Below are 14,048 nucleotides of genomic sequence, written 5' to 3' on the forward strand. Positions count from 1 at the left end.
AACAACAAAATAGATCTCCAGTTACACATATTAAGTGGGGCTATATGCAGAACTGTTGATCAATTGTTAAGGTTGGCCAACGCATTTTCTCTACGGTTAAAACAAAATTAAATCTACAGTTGAAATACTCATGAATCCACACCAATTCCTGTGACAGGGACCTTCCTACTCTTCCTGTTCCCCTCTAGTTTTCTTCACGCCCACGTGTCCTTGCTGCCAAAGAAGCATGTTTACTTTGATAGTGGAGCTCCTTTAGCCGTTAGAAGCTACAGTTCTACTTTTTATGTTTGGAAAAATGCTCAAAATGTGTTACTTTCAGGGGGAAGTAAATACTGGGCCACTTTGAGAGTTAAGCCCTTCAAAGCCTAGCAACGGTGTTTTGAAAACTTCTGAATCTATTTTTGTGGAATCTTTGTCCCATATTTTCCCTGTGTGGATTTTCTGAAAGGCTTTGAGTCCTTGAGTGAGCATTCTTCTAGTGGCAATTTTAACATATCTGCTGAATGCTTTCATTTGTGCTGCTGGTAGGATACACAATAATATACATCATTAAATTAATACTGTTCCCATACAGCAGTTCTTTTCCAGGAGTTGTTTGCCGGCTGTCCAACTGTGGGAGCAGAGGGTGGGATACTGTTGATTTTAGACATAAAGAAGGGGACAGTGGGAGCCGAGCTTTTAGTGATGAAGCCTTTTAGGGTCCTGGGGAAACTACTATACGTCTTGTGTCAGATAACACAATATACAACATCACTGTTCACAATGAGCCCCCACCCAAGATGAAAAATCACAGATAAGGCAAAATAATTTACTAAAATGTAGACTGAGAGCACTCTCTTTTAGAAAGTGTCTAGGAGGGAAAGCTAAATAAGCCAAAGGAAAAACGTGTGCGTAAGCTGCTTATCTGCTATTATTAGCAAGGTGAAGGGATCCAGGCAACCCTTTGCGGTCTTCAAGGACATTTTGGCTTCTCTTGGCATGATGCTCTGGAATTATTTTTTCCATTTTTTCATGCTGTCTCTGTAACACAACCTCTTCACAGAATATATCTCAGGAAATGACAATTGGCTGTCGAATCCCATACAAACTGATTGGATATGACAGCTTATAGGAAGAAATATTCTGTAGAGAAGAAAGTTTTTACTCATACTTTTATATTTTAATCCTCTTTTTACTTTTTTTTGGTTAATTTTATTATTTCAATTAGATAATTTAAAAAGCAACACATCACATACCAACCCCTCCTAAGAGCAATCATAAGATTTGATGATTTTTCTGATAGACAGGATAGGGTTTCAAATTTGCATTATTTTATCTACTGAATTAACTATGAATTCTAAACCAAACTAATGCTGCCATGTGTTTTTAAACATCTCTAATCTAAACCATCTGGAGAGGCATGGTTTTGCAAAGGCATCCCTTTCAGGACACTGTGGATTTTGTCACTGCTTGAGGTTTTGGCAAACCATCAATGTTACTATAATTCTCTTTTGTGAAATATAGCTTTTGACTAGGATTTGAGAGTCTTGGTTGTGTGTGTGTGTGTGTGTGTGTGTGTGTGTGTGTGCGCGCGCGCATGCATTTATGTGAGCATGAGCACTTGGGTACAGTTTTTGCTCCTATTCTTTGTAGTTTTCAGAAGACCATATTTATCATGAACATTTTAAGGAAATAAGGATTTTAATTTAATTTCAACTACTCAACATAACACTAGACAAAGTTATTGAAGAAGCAAAGATGTAATGCTGCATTACATAACTTATTGTTCATAGGTGCTGGAAATACTTGTTTAAAAACTCAAAAGGAAAAAATATACCAGCTTTAGAGAACAAAAAACAGTGAAGTTATAAAATAATTATGGATACAATAATTTGTAGCATATACGACATAAACTCAATATATTTTCAAGGAGATTAGAGTTAAAAATTAACGAAGATAAATTTTTCACCTAATAAAAGAAACATCTTGTTCAATTCTTTGGCAAATAATGAACATACCATTGAAAAATAAACAACCAGATATAAAAATGGAAAAAGCAAAGTATAGACTATTTGTTACAACAAAGGTTAGAAAACTTCCCCGGGAGGTAAAGATGATTCTATTTGCAGAAATTCTCTACAATAGTAAATGCTTTCAAATAATTCCAAAAATTAAGTTTTGCTCAAAGCCACTGTCTAAAATGAATTAAAATAAGAATGTGACTCCTGCAGAATATGAGTCTCTGTATTAATAACACAGTGTGTTCAAACACCCCCATTCATCCAACAATATTAGGCAACTTAAAGACGCACACAAATCAGAAAGTGTGGACCTAGTTTGCAGAGGGGGAAAAAGCTATATTTAAAAAAAATAGATGGTCTGGAATCTAGAAGTGGTTCCATCCCTAGAATATAAATAAGATGAAGCAATGTACAAGTATCCCTCTCGGAGGTGGTAGTGGCCTCTGTCCACTCTTGGTGGGTACTCATCTGGCCTGGGGCAACTACAGCCCACTCCTGCTCCATACTCGTTCCTTTCCTGAAAGGAGGTCCCCCATGCACATATCTCTGAGGAAGGGTGTTGCCCTTCTGAGACTTCTCTTTCCTTTCAGACCACCTGGTATTCTTTTAAACCTGCTCTTGCCTATATGAAAATGTTGTAGGATAAAGAAAATGCATAATCTGATAGTTCAGAGAATGGAAGTCCTACCAAAGGGTCCTTGGGTCATACGTGTCTCCAAGAGGGACAGCTCTTAACAGATATGCTAAACTGGTATTAAATGAAAGTAGAAAACATTGGTCAGCCCCATCATCCTTATTCTTGCTTCATAGCCTACAGAGTGTGTTAAGCATGGCAAATGGCCAGTTAGTCTCTAAATAATTCATTGTAGCCACGTGAGCCATGTAGGTACAAGAGGGTTCATTTATGAAGCCGGGGCATGGGCCCATCAGTGTGAGTAGTCAAGCCAAGGAATCCAATGCATCTGTACCTCGAATGTGGCAAAAGCACAATAACAGGATGATATTCAAGCCATACACACAGTATAACCTTATGGGTTATCAAAATGCTGAGCTCAGCTGGGTGCAATGGCTCACGCCTGTAATCCCAGCATTTTGGAAGGCCAAGGCAGGAGAATCTCAAGGTCAGGAGATCAAGACCAGCTTGGCCAACATGGTGAAACCCCGTCTCTACCAAAAAATACAAAAATTAGCCAGGCGTGGTGGTGTGTGCCTGTAATCCCAGCTACTTGGGAGGCTGAGGCAGGAGAATCGCTTGAACCTGGGAGTCGGAGGTTGCAGTGAGCCGAGATCGTGCCACTGTACTCTAGCCTCATGACAGAGCGAGACTCTGTCTAAAAAATGAAAAACAACAACAACAACAAATGCTGAGCTTATTTTGCACTCATTGGTAAGATGCCCTTCTCTGCCTGCCCCCAGCACTCTCCTGCTGCCTGAACGAATTGGTACCTCCCTGGAGAACCCTTCAGTCACAACCCCCCATTCAGCAACTAAGGAGGGAGGTCACATCCACACGATTTGGACAATACACAAAGATTGCTAAATATTTTGAATTTCATTCTTGTATATTCAATAATAACTATTGCTGACACTAACTGGGTACTTACTATGGGCCTGACACTAGACACATCACGTTTATTTATTTATCATAGTCTCATAACAACTGTTTGACTCACTCAATGTCACAGAGCTTCTTAGTGGTAGAATCCAAATTATAATTCCAGGCTGTGTGGCTTTATAGCTCACTCTTAACCACTATGTACTTAACTTTCTCCCAGAACTCAGAAAATGCCTCATCATCATTTAGTTAGGAAACAAATGGTTAAATAGTCGGGATGAGAGAACTTTGGAATTGTCTCAAGTTCCCTCTATCAATCGGCATTTTAATATAAAGAACACACATATAAATTTGACCAATGTGAACACGGCCCAGGCAATAGAAATAATTGAGAGAAGTCAGTCAGGTGATGGAAAATTAAGCATGGTTGAGATTGGGGAAAACTGAAGGGCTCTTGTGGAGAGGGTCTCACCTCCAGCCTATCATTGCTGTGAGGGCCTGGCCATGGTGGGTACCTCCAAAATAGTTGTTGAATGAATGAACACATGAATGGGTAAATGAATGAATCTAAGTTAGGTGAAATTTCTTCAGGAATATATCCTAGCAAGAAAAATAAAAATGCCAAGGTTTAAGCTTCTTCCCACGTGACTATCATGCGATAATAATAAAACAAACAGATGTAAAGAGAATACTTTTATCATTTCAAAGCAAGTTCACCAATTACTATGGACTGAATTGTACTTCCCCCCATCGCGACCAAATTCATATGTTGAAGCCCTCACCCTCAATGTGACTGTATTTGGGACTAGAAGGAGGTAATGAAGGTTATGAGGTCATAATGGTAGGGACCTGATAGGATAGGATTAGAGTCCTTATAAGAGATATCAGAGAGCTCATTCTCTCCATCCACCATGTGAAGACACAGCAAGACAGTGGCCATCTGCAAGCCAAGAAGAGAGTTCTCACAGATTATATCATGTGTAAGGCTATACACACAGTATAACCTTACCAGTTATTAAAATACTGATCTCATTTTAGCTCAGTATTTGCTGCCTCCTTGACCGTGGACTTCTCAGACTCCAAAACAGTAAAAAATAAATTTCTGTTGTTTATAAACTGCCCAGTCAATGTTATTTTGTTATAGCAGCCTGAGCAGACTAATATAACTATATTGTTTCTATTATCCTCATTATAATCTTAAGAGGTAGCTAGAATCCCATCTGTATTCAACCCAGATCCCTCAGAACACCCATCTTCCTGAGACTAAGCCTTCTCTCACCTCAGTGAATGGCTGGAGGTGGGTGGGTATTGAAGGGAATGGAGGGACAGGCCAGAAAACGTGCTCATATTGCAATCTGGCTCTCACTGCACAGCATCCGTAATTCCCAGGATAATTCCTGAATGAATCACACTGGAGAAATCCCGGTTCAGACAGTTGTAGCATAGTGGATAGGGAGAGAAGGGAAGGGCATTTAGGGAACTGGACAGAATCAGCAGTGCTGGAGTTCTGTGTTGACAACATGTGTGCACATTAATGGGATGCAGCAAATGCTAATAAGAGGCTCAGTTTTTGTAATGATCTGAAATTCTAGCTTGATCATTTGCAATGTGACATGGCAAGACAAATAAAACGATTTTAAAACAACTTGTTTAAAGGTGTATTCTTATGGCATCCTCTGCATCAAATAGCTCACTTGGTATAGAAATAATCTCCGCCATTGCTGTTTTCAGATGAGGAATCACCTAGAATACGATCTCTTTGCTAGAATCCAGCTGATAATTCTAACATCCCTAGATGTGTCCCAATGATCACTTCTGCTTCTTCATGAGTTGCTTTTTGGAGAAGACTCTAGAGGAGGGTAGATAAAGAAAGAAAGCCGGAGAGGCAGGTTTTCTGCTTCCAGCTTCCTGGGCAAAGCAAAATGAACTTCCTGCTGTTTGATTTAATAAGAATCAGTGTCTAGCTCATCGGATCGGTCATACTCAATTGGCAGAAAAGAAGTGTTTTGGGATGTCTGCATTTCATTTTGGCATGTACACTGATATTCCCTTATGTCTTTTCCGAAAGGCACAAAGTAGCAATGTTGTGGCACTATTTCTCTGGTCTGATCCCTGTAAGTTGTATCTTTTACGTAAGAGTTTAATTTTAACTTTATGTCAAAAGTAAGTTTAAATTTTCCATGATTTTATTCTTCAAAATGTGTATGATAATCTATGTTACACTGGTTGAGGTTTCCTATTCTGTTTTCCCATCCTGAGGTACTTTGAATATCACATTTGAAAACTGTTTAGGTCTCACTCTGGTTTTCATATTCTTAGCCATGGAGTTTATCTGGCAATTATAAAGCACCTACTATGTGCTTTCATTTTGAATCCCAGGAATTCATACTAAATATGAAGCAGTAATTGTCAAAGAACTTTCTATTCTTTTATCCATTTCTCTTTTTTGATCTGTAATCACCACTTCTTAGCCTAGGCAAGAGAAAAGCTTATAAGATGCCTTTTTCTTTTTATCAGCTGGGCCATAAGCAAGTTACTCTTCTTTTCATTTAAAAAAATAAATAAAAATCCTTAAGGAGATTTTAACACTTCTCTGGTCAAAATATATTTTATAAAATTAATGTCAATTAATTTACATCTTTGCATTCACAGCTGTTTTGTAGATTTGGATTGCAGACCACAACTGGGTTGGAGGAGGGCCAAAAATTGATGGAGGAAGAAACGAGGTTTATCGAAATAAACTTTACAATTACACTAGAGACTAGAGAAAGTCTTCTTTGCATGGGATTGGGAAACACAACAATAAGGCCCCCATGACTCACCCAGGGTCACTCAGCAGTGTGGTCAGCTAGGAATGGAACTCCAAGTCCCAACTTTCTGTCCCTGTCCTAACCACCAGCCCACACTCCCTCCTATGTTACCGTCACTCTTCACAGGTGGAACTCTCTTTGAGGTTAGCAGGAACCTCATACAGAATCAAACACTGGGCAGCTGAGGCCGTGTGCAGCAATGACATCTGCACCCTTTATAGAATCTCAATGGGAAGTGAAGCCCATGTAGGAATAAAGACTGAGGGCTTAAACACTGACACAAATGAGGTTAGCTAATATTACCTACTTCGCATTCTGCTTTGCCCTGAAATCGCAAGGGTTTCAGGTCATTGTCAGTTTCAGGTCATTGTCAGATCCCCCTCTAAAAGAGATTGCCAAGAACAAAGAAACCAAATCGGGAAAAAGTAAAAGTAAAAATAAAAACCTCTGACCAAGCTAAGATTCTAAACATAGCTTTTCCATTTACCTCAATGCAGATAATTCTAAGGTATATATTTCTGATTCTATTCATTCCATTTAAAAGAGAAAGACCACACCAGGGTAAGCAATGCAGGGTGGTCAGACACATAATCTAATGACAGTGTGTGGAAGCCACTACAGAAGACAGCAGGAGCACTGCCAGAGTGTGCTACGAGGCTGAGTGGCTGATTTCTATGCAGGGTCCACCAATATTTTCCAAGTATAGACAGTTTTTATTGAAATAAAAATAGAAAATGCAGGACCAGAGCTCATACTAAAAATTCAGTTTAGTAAAGACACCAAAACTGCCCGTGACAGTAGAAGATATATTTTGGCCTTGCTATCCATAACACAGAGAAATGAAACTGTATACTAAAACCTTTTTATGGGTAGGCTAAAAGCTTGTCAGTCTTTACAAAACACCATGGAGCTGATGTCTGTTTCTTGTGCATTTGCTTTCCACTGACTGAAACAATGCTTTTCTGATCCATTGGTTTTGCTTACAATTATACACTTTTTTTTTTTTTTTTTTTTTTTTTTTGAGACGGAGTTTCGCTCTGTCCCCCAGGCTGGAGTGCAGTGACCGGATCTCAGCTCACTGCAAGCTCCGCCTCCCGGGTTTACGCCATTCTCCCGCCTCAGCCTCCCGAGTAGCTGAATTATACACTTTTTAAAAATATGAAGAATCAGCAGAGATCAGCAGGAAATGAATAGCTAATGCAGTTACTCCAAAATTATAAAAGTACAGTCATCATGAGGTACTCTTGCTACTCTCTACCTCTGCCCTTTTCCTAAGTAATGTATTGTCTAGTTTTGAAATTATCAGAACATCACAGCAGAATGTGGAAGCACGTTAAAAAGACCTGATTTCCCTGAGTTAGTGTCTAGAAAGGACCAGTTGTAATAAGATTTAGCAAAGATCAGATAGGACATAGAAGGAAAGTTATAGGTCAGTGAGTGAGGGCTTTGGTTTTTCCACATATATATTTTAATTCTGTGGGATCTCTAAATTTCCATTTAGGGTTAGAAGGTGGTAAAGATAGCCATGTCTAGAACCATGTCTAATCAATACCTTATAAGGGTACACGGCCAAAAATATACCTTGAATGGGCTGTACAGCCTTTGCTATCAAGTCCCATGTCTGCTCACGTTTTTAGAAGGCAGCCTGGGTGATGGCACAATGTATGCGATAGAATAAGCCTCAGTTCCAGGACTGGCTCTACTGTTCACTAGCTGGGTAACCTCTAAAGTTTAAAATCTCTCAACTGGAAAAAGAGAATAATAACATTTTTCCTACCTCTCTGTTGTACAATCAATGAGATCATGAAGGCAGAAGTGTTAGGAAAATTTAAAATACAGAAACACGTAGATATTGCTACAGGTATCACACTTTAGTACAACGGTAACCAAATTGCCTTTATTATCTTATCCGTCTACCTAACCTCCATCACTATTTTATCTAGGACTTCCTTGGCTGCTGAATGTTTCCTGATTTGATCTCCCAACAGTTCAGAAATACTAAATATCATAGCAATTTTATTTTTCTTTGGCAGCCAGTGATATTTACCTGGCTTTTATCCCAACTTCATGAGTATCATGTGTATCAAAGTGCTGACTACAAGTTTTTGGAATCAACTATTTTACTCAGTATCTTTTGGTAACTCTGGTATGACTACCTTGTTAATATATTTAGGGTACCTCTTGCTTTTTTTGAAATCATGAGTGTATTTTCTTCTCAATGACATATATTGGATCATTAAGGGAGAAACTAAAAAAAAAAATTGTTGGAGAAATGTTTAGTCAATGGTTCCAAAGATACACACACACACACACACACACACGAATGCCCTTTCAATTAATACTAGTATTAACTATTGTCATGTGGCAAAACAAGTAATTTACAGTTGATTCCTAAAACCTGTAGTCAGTTAATATAATTAAAATTTAAAAATCATAATAAAGATCATACATATTGATTATAATAATGTATTATTATTAGATTTTTTAAATCAAAGATATACTTCCTGTAATATCAAAATAAAAGGCACTGTTTTTCAAAAATGTGCTTTTCTTTATTTCTTAACCCTCACAGTATTTTCCTGGGAGTTTAGCAAACCTTGTAAAGCTGAACAAAATTAGGATTTTGTGCTTCTATGATTACAGAAGGAGCATATCAAGCTGACTTGAAAATCTTAAAAAAAAAGAAAAAGAAAAAGAGAAAGAAAGAACCGTTCTTATTTCAAAGGCTCAGAAAATAAAGGTTATTTACCATACAGACCTAGACTTCTTGTTAAGTTGTTTTTGAGATAGCAAATTAGAAAAACATGGCCAGAGTTAGAAGTTACTCAATCAGGTTGAGGCTGGGACTCTATTCCAGCAGCTCCTATTCCCCAAATTGTATCTGATAATACTCTAAAGTCTAAACATATTTTAGTTCAAAAAGATACTTGGCTCTTAGATAGAAAATGGCACTAAGCTTCCAAAAATCAACAGGTTTACCCACCCTTTTCAAATGATGTATTTGTATTCAGAGTAATCTGCCACTCAGTACCTCTGAATTGTAACATTTGAGGAACTGCAATTTTGAGCTGAAATGTTTGTTTTTTATTTGCCTATGCATAATCACAGGATAGGAGCATTAATAAAAGGGTTGGTGTATTGGCCTATGCTGAGGCCTATTATTTAGGCAGAGTCATGGCAACAGAGCAATGCTGAACGTGTCCAAGGGTACCATAATTTCAGCCTGTATTGTGTCAAGTGGAAGAGAAGACGTGTCCGCAGAGAGAAGGAATGAAAAATACAAACATATTTGAAATTAGCTCTGCATTTTCAAACCAGAAACAGCATCTGTATTTCCAAGTAACTCAAGAAATATGGGTGGTAAGTCTTGCCCCACGCCGGCTACAAAAGTATTATCTGTTAAGCAATATGGCGCCCACAAACTTAAAATCGGCAAAATCCATTGAACTGCATTTCCAAGAGAGTAGGAGACTTGAAATGGTAGTGCTCTGAGGATGTCCACGTGGGTGGGCAAGCATATGTTGCTTTTAAGCAGAGGAAGTGGCACACCACGATTTCTTCATAAGTGTGAGGTCTTTATAAACTCATCCTCATGGGGGCTGTTTTAAATAGAAAGAAAATGGCACACAGTCCCCAGCCAAGCTTCCTAACTGTCTGGGCGGGGGGGGGGGGGGGGGGGGGGCGGGGGGGGGGTTGCCACTTTCCCAAAACATTAGGTTACTGTGGGTAAATTTTCCAAAATTGTCAACAATTTCATTTTTAAACTGAGTTCTTCCTCTCAGCATAAGACAGATGCAATACAGCACAAACTATATTTGGTCTAGCAGGAGATGTAAGTTATTTTTACTACGCTGACTCCTACCTGACAGTGGAAGACATATTCTGGTGTGGTTTTCTTAAACTTCATGTTCCAAACCAAGGCCACTCCATCTGGTTCATGGGGAGCATCTTCATTGTTGTTGTAAGAAGCCACCATCAGCTCAGGGTACTAAATGGAAGAGGTCACAAAGATGAATTATGCTAAGATGACAACACAAGGAAAACTTCGTTATTACTACGTACACGTGGTATACTGCATAGTGTAAATGGTGCTTTCTATGTTCTGGCATACCTAGTATCAGCTTATTGCTGCAACCTCCTGCAGTCTTTCTTCTGCCTCCAACACTCCGTATGTGTTTGTCATACTCACCGGTAACTATCAAACTACAAACATCGCTTTACCTCTCTGTATTATATGACACTTTGTGCTACTCCCTTCCTGCTCCAGTATTGGCTTCCATTACATCTTTCTCTCCTGATTTTCTTCCCTGACTTCTCATTTCAGTTCCTGCCAGTTCTCCTTCTATTACATATATTCCAAGGAGGCCTGTTCTCCCTGAGTAAGTTCATCTACTCCAGTGGCTTTAGTAAGCTTGACATGCTGGTAATTTTCAAATCTATATCTCTAGGCTTAATTTCTCTCTGAAATGCAGATTTCATTTCATAGTGGGGATTGCTCAGGATTGCCCATAGACACATCACTTGCAACACATAGAAAAATGAGCTCATTGACTTCCACACGAAACCTACGGCTCCTCCGTGTTCCCTATTTTAGCATCTTGCACTAACATGTGCCTGGCCCAGGCCAGCTGTTCTACATTTATTTTTACTTCTTTCTCTCTCTCACTCCCATTTACTAAATTTCCCTAATTCCTCAATACCTTTTAAATGAATATTTTCTTTCTATCTTTAAGGTCAGAGCCTGCTAACTTAATTTCTTATCTGGATGAAGGCAACAGTTTCATAAATGGCTTCCTACACTGACCTACTCCATTCTTCATCGTTTATCAGGAAGACTTTACAAAATATACATTTGGCTAAGTAATTTCTCAGCTTAAAATACTTTAATGGCTCATCATTACTTTCAAGGCAAAATGCAGGTCACATAGGATCCTTAATAATCTGTCATTTTCTGCCTTCCCTGCTTACTCTCCTACAACCTTCCCTCTTTCTCCCCACCTCCCACACCCTATGACCCAGCCTCACTGGACTAGTTTTGAGGCACACAGGTACATCTATGTACCTATAAGTCTCATACTCACTCTCATTGGGATGCCTCTTCTGTGTTGTTTACATAATTAACTCATCCTTTAAGACTCAACACAGGCATCAAGTCCTCCAGACAATCCTGACTTAACCAACCACTTCCTTCCTCGCCTATTATCAACTCCCTTAGTATTATGTGTCTGCCCTGCCAATTAAAGCACATGTCAAATGCATTATAATTTTTTTTCTCTACCTATGTCTTGTCACTGGATTGTAAGCTCTTTGAGTGTAGGGACTGGTTTTTATTGACCTCTGAATCCAGGGTCAATTCCTAGCACATAATAAACTTGTGCCAAAATTTCTTTAATTATTTAAAATTTTTAATTTTAGTAATTATGTGCTCAATAGAAAGGCTTTTTATTTCATCCTTTGTTGTCAAACAATGCTAATAATTAAAGGCTTAAATGCAAGAAGCATACCCAGTAAAATAACAAGAAAGACTCTATAGTGATTCTAGGTATTAGAAAGACCTACACACCCTACATCAACTCTGTCCTGAGTGTTATTAAATAAACTAAGGACAAATCTCATAGGAAGTACTTTTGAGTTAGGACACATTTCATGAAAATGTCATTACTACACAGAAGTCTCAAAAGGCAGCCCTATTAAATACAGCATCAGGATTATAGCAGATCATATCACTCTCTTCTTATAATTTATTTTTTTCCTCCTTTTTCATTATTCTATACATATATTTTATGGAAGATTGTCTTTATGAATTTGAAGCCAGATCTTTTTTTTCTATTAAAAATAACTAAATCTAAGTCTTATTCATTCTTCCAGCAGCCTCAGCTAAAGAAAGCTGCAGAGAGTTACAACTTGCTGGTTGTGCAGAGGAAATATAAGCATACAGTGATACACATGTATGTGGCCACCAGGGGAAGTAATCATTCTTTATTAAAAAACGCTCCTCAGCGGATAAATCAAAGGCCTATTAAGAAAGGCCTTTGATTCAAAGCCCATTCAAAGAAACTAACATCCAGATAAACACAGAAGTCTCCAGACTGTCCATCTGAAGTTTAACTATGTCACATGTGAAAAGGCAACTCTATAAACATCAACACCACTACCACAGGGGCCAAGGAGCGGCCAGATGCTTCTGCAATAATATCACCCAGCTGGGTCTCATTGTTGGCACCCACTTACAGCTTTTCTTTTTCCACTTAAAAATATTTAAAATTATTTAGTTTTAAAACTCCTTTAGAAAACAGGGAGTGCTTTAGCAAACTTATCAGTGAAATGCCATTGGCATAATTTCTATAACTGAGATCGTAAGGCCAAAAGATACTGATTTAAATTTTATCTCATGCAAGTTTTTGGGATTTCAAGGTGCCCTCTAGTATGTCTTTTTCCACTGTTTGTTTGAACATGACTACTTATATTTTCTTTTTCCAGTAAAAATCGCTAAACCATTATTTAATCTTAAATGTCGTTCAAAATTATGATTTTAAAGAGAATATAAAGAATTACTAAATTCATGATCATTTGGTTACTCATAGGGCTGAATTATCCAATATTTACTCTAGGAGAATTTTACCTGGAAATTACCAGATACGCTTTCAAGCCCATTTTTTCTAACAACTAAATGAAACCTGGGGGAGGGGGGGAGGCGCAGTGGCTCATGCCTGTAATCCCAACACTTTGGGAGGTTGAAGCCGGCAGATCACTTGAGGTCAGGAGTTCGAGAACAGCCTTGCCAACATGGTGAAACCCCTTCTCTACTAAAAATACAAAACTTAGCCAGGCTTGGTGGTGTGTGTCTGTAATCCCAACCACTCAGGAGGCTGAGGCAGGAGAATCGCTTGAACACAGGAGGTGGAGGTTGCAGTGAGCTGAGAGTGCACCACTGCACTCCAGCCTGGGTGACAGAGTAAGACTCTGTCAAACAACAACAACAACAACAACAACAACAACAAAAACTAGCATTTACTAGAAAGGAAGGAACCATCATGTTTTAAGTGCCCGTTAGGTACCAGACACTGATATGTTAATTCATTTGGTCCTCATAACCCTCTAAGGTAGGCAATGGTTTACTCATTTCCACAGACAAAGAAACCCAGAGCCTGGGTTAAATAACATATTCCAAGCTTTGTTGCTAATAAGTGATAAAGCAAGAACCCCACTTGAAGTCTGTTGGGCTTCAAAAGCTTTGTCCTTTCCTCTCCACTGTGGCAAGCCTCAAGTGTCCCCTATAAATATGTAAGGCACCATGGCAGGTAAAATACGTGACATGGATGCCCTGAATAATAGGCTCTTCTCTATAGGAACTTATCATTAGGTGGAGGGAGGTAAGACACCTGTAGAAATAACTACAAGACAAATACAAAAGCAGACCATGACATGTGCTAAGATAGAGACAGAAGCAAGGTTCTGCAGAAGCATGGGGCCAGGCATGCTGACTCACGCCTGTAATCCCGGCACTTTGGGAGGTCGAGGAGGGCGGATCACCTAAAGTCAGGAGTTCAAGATCAGCCTGGCTAACAGGGTGAAACCATGTCTCTACTAAAAATACAAAAATTAACCAGCCCTGGTGGCTCGCTCCTGTAATCCCAGCTACTCCGGATGGGGAGGCACGAGAACGCTTGAACCCAGAAGGTA

The 14,048-nt window shown here is 38.9% G+C and overlaps 1 protein-coding gene across 14 annotated transcripts in view; it reads right to left on the bottom strand.

Moving 5' to 3' along the window:
• Positions 1 to 14,048, bottom strand: part of DYNC1I1 (dynein cytoplasmic 1 intermediate chain 1) — a 318,746-nt gene that overhangs the window by 93,684 nt on the left and 211,014 nt on the right. For all 14 annotated transcript variants that reach the window (XM_005550168.5, XM_045388826.3, XM_005550167.5 and 11 more), the window contains one exon: positions 10,228 to 10,353. In XM_005550168.5, the coding sequence (XP_005550225.1) occupies positions 10,228 to 10,353 (126 nt within the window). The remainder of the gene's footprint in view (positions 1 to 10,227; positions 10,354 to 14,048) is intronic.

The sequence above is a fragment of the Macaca fascicularis genome, chromosome 3 (genome assembly GCF_037993035.2).
Source record: "Macaca fascicularis isolate 582-1 chromosome 3, T2T-MFA8v1.1".
NCBI classification, from domain to species: Eukaryota; Metazoa; Chordata; class Mammalia; order Primates; family Cercopithecidae; genus Macaca; species Macaca fascicularis.